The sequence below is a fragment of the Falco peregrinus genome, chromosome Z, assembly GCF_023634155.1.
Source record: "Falco peregrinus isolate bFalPer1 chromosome Z, bFalPer1.pri, whole genome shotgun sequence".
In the NCBI taxonomy this organism is placed as follows: Eukaryota; Metazoa; Chordata; class Aves; order Falconiformes; family Falconidae; genus Falco; species Falco peregrinus.
In genome coordinates this window covers 66,375,390-66,381,579 of record NC_073739.1, presented here as the reverse complement: position 1 = coordinate 66,381,579, position 6,190 = coordinate 66,375,390, and the positions used below count along the sequence as shown (strand labels likewise).

At 40.7% G+C, this 6,190-nt stretch overlaps 1 protein-coding gene across 1 annotated transcript in view; it reads right to left on the bottom strand.

Moving 5' to 3' along the window:
• Positions 1-462: 462 nt before the first annotated feature.
• LOC101915238 (chondroitin sulfate proteoglycan 4-like) overlaps positions 463-6,190 on the bottom strand; it is a 44,449-nt gene continuing 38,721 nt past the window's right edge. Inside the window, exon 10 of the mRNA XM_055791400.1 lies at positions 463-6,128. Coding sequence (XP_055647375.1) covers positions 4,078-6,128 — 2,051 coding nt within the window. The 3' untranslated portion in view covers positions 463-4,077. The remainder of the gene's footprint in view (positions 6,129-6,190) is intronic.

The following is a 6,190-nucleotide window of genomic DNA, read 5'->3' as shown; positions in this document are numbered from 1 at the left end:
AAAACCTCAAAAATCAGGTCAAACAATGCATTTGGTGTGCGGCTGGAGAGAGTGTATATTTTTGGTCAAGATGAAAATCAAAGACACATCAGTACTAATGTATTAACATTTAAAAAATTAGTATTTTATTTCTAAGCATGTACAGTTAAAAAACAGGAAAAGTTACTGAAATAAACCTAGTCCTGTCTGAGCAAGTGCAGAGCAGTGCATTTATTTTGCTGTTACGTTCATGCAAGTGCCCAACACAGCCAGGCAGATGCATGAAGTCTCTCCTATTCCAACCATATGTGTTATGTCAGAGGCACAACACTGGGTACAGCACAGCAATCTCAGCACAAGTCCAATTCAAAAAATAAATGTCAGAAACTTGGAAGAACACTGGTACTGTCAGTGGGAACTTGTGCTTCTGCACCAACTGCAGTACTTTACAGGTCTTTAAGAAAACACAAAAACATAAGTGTGTGGGTTATAAACAAAACCATTTATTGATTCTGTGTATGTTCTCAAGGCACTTTCATGCTGCCATTTAGAAGTCCATTTGGTAAGAAAAGGCATCCTTCATAAACCCCATCTTCCCTAAATAAAACACACAACTTCAAGGTTAAGTGAAACAACCAAAAAATTCAAAACAGATCCTGAGTACAAACTATGTATAAACAAAAAGAATGCATAAATAAAAAATGTTTTTCTTGGGCATTTTCTAGATTGATTGTGACTTAGGAAACCCAGGATGAGATTCATCCCAGCAAGTTTCTACCATCTCAAAGGTGGACTTTTAGCTAAGCCACTGACCTCAGCTCATCCAGAGGTGACTCCTCTCACCTATATTAAGTATCTCTGTAGGACCAAGATGAACTGTCCTCTGCCAGAAACTATTCTGTATTGTCCACAGGGAAAGCATACACAAATGCAACCAGATTTATTTTGTTTTGACTGGGGATGCAGGGCAGGTAATCAGGAGATTAAAGCAAAATCCATACATAGTTATCAGTTACAATATTACCTCTGTATTTTATATGAAACCTGGTAATCACTGACACATATACTTATATCCATATAAAGTTCTCATTAAAAACATTCCATAATATGGCAGGCATTTCTTATGTTTGTTATCACTAGGGAGAAAACTGAATACTGGCACATTTCACTGATGAATTAGGCATCTGGGCTGTTTTTATATATATATATTAAAAAAAATACCAAACCTAAAAACCCACAAACCCAAAACACCAAAAAAACCCCCTCAATGCTTTACAAATTCAGCCCAATGCTCAAAATACAATTCCATAATGCCTGACCTACTGGAAATGGACATCTATTGTCAGCCACAAGCATTTTGGAAACAGAGAGCAAGAGTTCAGCCCATTATGCTGAAGCCAAAACAGCCAGCACAAATTCTACCACACTTCTACATTTTTCATGTATGATTTCTTCATCAGACCATGCAAATGCAGAAACTCAGGAAAGCCCATTCAATCGTGGAGTTCTAATTGCATTGCTGTTTTTATGACTCAGTCGCTCCTGTGTCTCATTTTTCACCATTGCCAGCACTACAGTAGCCCTGTGTTCCATCACCACTGCACACAGAGCACCACAACTTTGGGCACATCTGTCTTTGCAATACATTTGCAAACACATTTCACTTCCATATTTCTGTTCAGCCTGTCACAGGTCCACAGCATGGATTTTGTCACTGGACTCCAGCAGATTTCAGCACTGCAATATTTTGGTACCAAATTGGAGGCATAATGCTTCACCTCCTAGTAAGTACTGGAGAATGATGCCTCTTTTGCTGTTGAGAGGAAGGTCTCAGTGGTAGGGAATTGCAAGACAGGATCCTTTAAGTGTCAGGAAACTGCTGGAATTATAATTCTTTACTCCTTGGATGAGACCTTGGAGGAAGTGTAAAGGGACCAGGTTCCTGCTACAGGCTAGAAGGCATTGGAGGCAGGCGGTAGCTGACAGCTGGGATCTGGAGGAAGCTGCTGTCTCCTTGGTGTTAGTAGAAGAGGTCTCAGGAAATGGCAAGAGACATAGAGCTGCACCTCCACAAAGGATGCCGGGGTGTCCCTACAATGGCTGGCTGCACCACCTCTCTGGCTAAGAGTTTCTAAAAACAATGCAGATCTGTACCAGTCCACCTGGGACACCTGAACATCCCAGCCTTTTACACTGACTGCACTGCTTGGAATTCAAACCTGCTCATGATGGCATCAGGGAAAAATGGAAACGACAGAGAAATAAAAACTGTGTATCAGGGTTCAAATACATTTTACTTTGAGCATATAAAGGGTTCAAATCTCTAGTCTCTAGTGATCACCAGCTTGACTAGCTGAAGATGTGACTTGCATATTTTCCACTGACACAGACTGCTCTCCTTGAAGTGTACTCTGAAAAATGCATTGCCTCAAAACGCACCACAATCACAGCTGACCATGGCAGAGGTCACAAAGATGAGAAAGACTTCCTCCACTGCTCCTGCGTTTAGTTCCCAGAACACAGCAGTAAACAGAGACTTAGTGTGGCCCTCCTCACTAGTGAAAATTTCCCATCATTGAAATATATAAATGACAGGAACACAGACAGTCATCATCAATAACAACAAAAAAAAAAATCCAAAACAAAGTAGTGTGAAATGAATAGCACCAAGGATGTTGAGGCCATACATCCATTCTATAAAAGTAAAAAATGCAGTACCTAGGCTCAAACAAAAAACATATTTCAGTGTTAACTGAGTGCAGTGCTGAGACTGCATCCTTACACTGACCATGGTGTTTTTACAGAGAAGCTAACTGGAATCTGTAACAATACAAAAGTACAAAAAAAGATGAGAAGTTCAGTGGTTAGTAAGAGACTGGTTAAGATCACTGCACTTGAAGTTAGTTCATTCTATGAAGTCAATAGCTGTTGTCCTCAGTGGAAGAAAGACTGGACCTTAACCAGAGACTGCTCATCACTATTGAGCTTGGTTTTCCAAAAGTACAAAAATGCATACCCTTTGCAAGGAAATTATTGCACAATTTACCACCAGAGTAAAATTAGAGTAGGTAGTACTTGTCATAGCGTGTAAGGTACATGTGTTCAGTACTCTGGGAGATGAAGGGCAAGTCGTGAAACTTCAGAAGCAGTTTGTCAGTAGCTCCACAACACACAGCAGTATGCAGCAGAATGCTTGATTCTACTGACATCTCCTTGAACATCCCAAGTCCAGAGAGTTGTGTTTGGTCTGCTGAAGGCAGAATTTAGCCCTTTGTCAGGAGCAGGAAATTTTGATATACACTTCCAGACATAACCTAAGCCTAAAGATAATTCAGCAGACAGGCTAACTGGCAGAATTACAGTTTTTGCCACGTGGATTAGAGGTCATGGATGTATTTTATCTGCAGACGTTAAAGGCTAGAGTTCAGTATCAAATGAGGAAAAAGATAAACAAAAGAACAAATGTCTTGCAGCAACAGTATTTTACCAGAATCATTTTATACTGTCATTGCTGTACTATTGTTGCTGAGCTGAACTGTAGATTTCCAGCTCAGCCACTTGGATGAACACCTGACAAAATAATCACAGCTTTGTTTCTTTAGTACCAGCCTCCAAACAGCCTTCGGGTCAAAATGACATTATTGACACTAGCACCTTGGCAATTACTTTATAGAAACAGTTGAAAGTTCTTCACATAGAAGGGGTGGTTCAGGAAAAAATACAAGACCTTTACAGAAAACTTTGTTCTTCAAAAAAAGTGATTATATTAAAAACATATAATCCATGACAGAACATTCTGTTTTACCCATCATGGGAAATAAAAAGTACTGCATACACAGGGCACACTCAAAATCTATGGGGTCAAATCCTGCATGGAACTAAGTGGGAGTTTTGCTTAAGTACCAAATGGAAATCCTTTTTTATGGCCACCATAATCAGCAAGATTTTTATTATGTCACAATTTATTTGTATTAATCTATCAAACAGTGTATCATTTGACCTATAATAAATAAGTGTAATAAAAAACAAATCATATGGCAACAATGTATACTCTCTTTGCCATATTACATCAATTAGCGTGACCAAAATTGGCCATAACTACACCCAGTATTGATTGTGCTTCAGAGTTGGGTTTGTTTTTCGACAATACTGGATCATCTCAGGATCAAGGTTTAACCAGCCGTTTTGCAGAGACCATTCTACAGTTGGAGAAACCACTGCAGAAAGCAGCTGTTCGTGTCTTACTGACACGAACGCTGAGGCTGTACTTTGTTCAGCCCCCTTCAGTAGAGGAGTCACTGTAACGCTAGGTACAGTCAAGCTCTGTTCCAGGCATTGATCTGGACTACCGAGAGCTGCATCTGCTTGGCTTTTGACAAGTGGTTTTGTCGTCTTCTTCTGGCACATTAGCAGAATGCACACAGAAGTAACAGCAACAGTGAGTAGCACAGACACCAGGACCAAGGGAATAATGACGTACCAAGGCTTGCTGCTCTCACCTGCCTGCTCTCTGGGACTCCTGGCATTAACCTGGGTTGTGGTCTTAGTCCCCACAGATCCACTTGTTCCCATTGCCAGACTTAGCAATGGACCTTCCCCATGTAGATTTCCCCAGTGATTCTGCCCTGACCCCATGGTTGGTTCTGTCTTCTGTGGTGCTACTGTGAGCTCTTCATTCTGAGAGAAGCCTGGTGCCTCGTCCTTCGAGGTAGTGTGAATCTTTAAAGTGGTTGTGCTCATTAGGAAAGGCACTTCGGTTGTAAAATCTTGCACAAGTAAACGACTGTGTGGCACAATAGAATACCGAAAATGTCCAACAGCAGGCTGCACAGCATCTGCCCTGAGTATAAAAGTGAATGAGTCATTTAACACATCAGTGCCTGTCATATTTGTATCTATATCTAGAAGCACAACACCACTGTCAATGTCAGCCTGGGTGAATGTCTGAGTGTCTTCGAACACTGCATCACTCACAAACCTTTTCTTTACAATCCTTCCATGAGAAGGGGGCACTAACACTTCAAATCTAGGATTACTATTTGTCAAATTAGCTAGCTCAGAAGCATCCAGGTCACTGCTTCTGAATTTATAAGCTGCTTGATTTGAAATCTGCATGTCAGGTACAACTCGTATTAAAGGCTTCACTGTGATGTTCAGCACTTGCCCTGTTAGATTACCTTCTGCAGTGAAAAGCATAAACTCCAGTACTTCTTTGGACGCAGCGAGATTTGTCAGGTGGTAAGACAGCCTTCCTGAGTACAAATCTGCCTGCTCAAATTTAGTAACCTGTTCATTTCCAATCATCAGGTGCCCATATTTGAGTGGCTGAGTTATTTCATACATGATATTAGTGCTTTTTCCATTTGTGACAGCTGAAAGCTGAACATTAGTAATAGTGACAGATGTCTGGCCCTGCAGAAGTGCAACATCGGTAAGGTTGACCAGGACAAGAGCAACTGGTATGACTTCAAGACTGAATAGTTTGTATAAAGGGCGATGTTTACCATCACTCACGCTGAAATAAAACACCCCAGAAGATGAACTTCCATCCTGTACAAACCAAACTTTACCACTGTCAACATCAGCTTGTGTGAAATCCTTTATAGAGACAGTGAGATTGCTTTTCATTGCTAAATAACCATTATTTGGGTTGCTAACAATGGTGTATTTGAGCTCGGCTGGGGCATTATCTAGGTCTTCAACTTTCAGACTCTCTGACCCCAGCACTGACACATCTCCCTGCAGGACTTTCAAGTGCAGCCCTTTAGTCTTCAGTTCTGGAGCTTGGTCATTCACTGGAACAACAGTGATATTAAACATCTCCTCTAAAACTTCGCTATGGGGCTTTGTTGCAGGCTTGCTCTTCAGGTTTAACCAAACAGCAAAAGTGAAATTGTCATAACGCGACTCAGAATCATCATGTACGTACACGATTCCAAATTTGTTCAGCATGTACTGGGAGAATTTAGGGTTTTCTTCGGTGACATTTCTTTCTCCAACAAAAATCATGCCATGGTGGGGTAAAGATACAACTTGATACCAAACTTCATACATGGAGCGCTGTATCTCAGGTAGCTTAATCAATAGATTTGAAGCATCTAAATTTGTTTTGTTGATTAACACTCTATCTCCTTCCTGGACTATGGCACCTAGCAGAAAGGAAAAGGGAATCTTAGAAATCAACTATAGATGCACTGTTTCAGAAATTAGA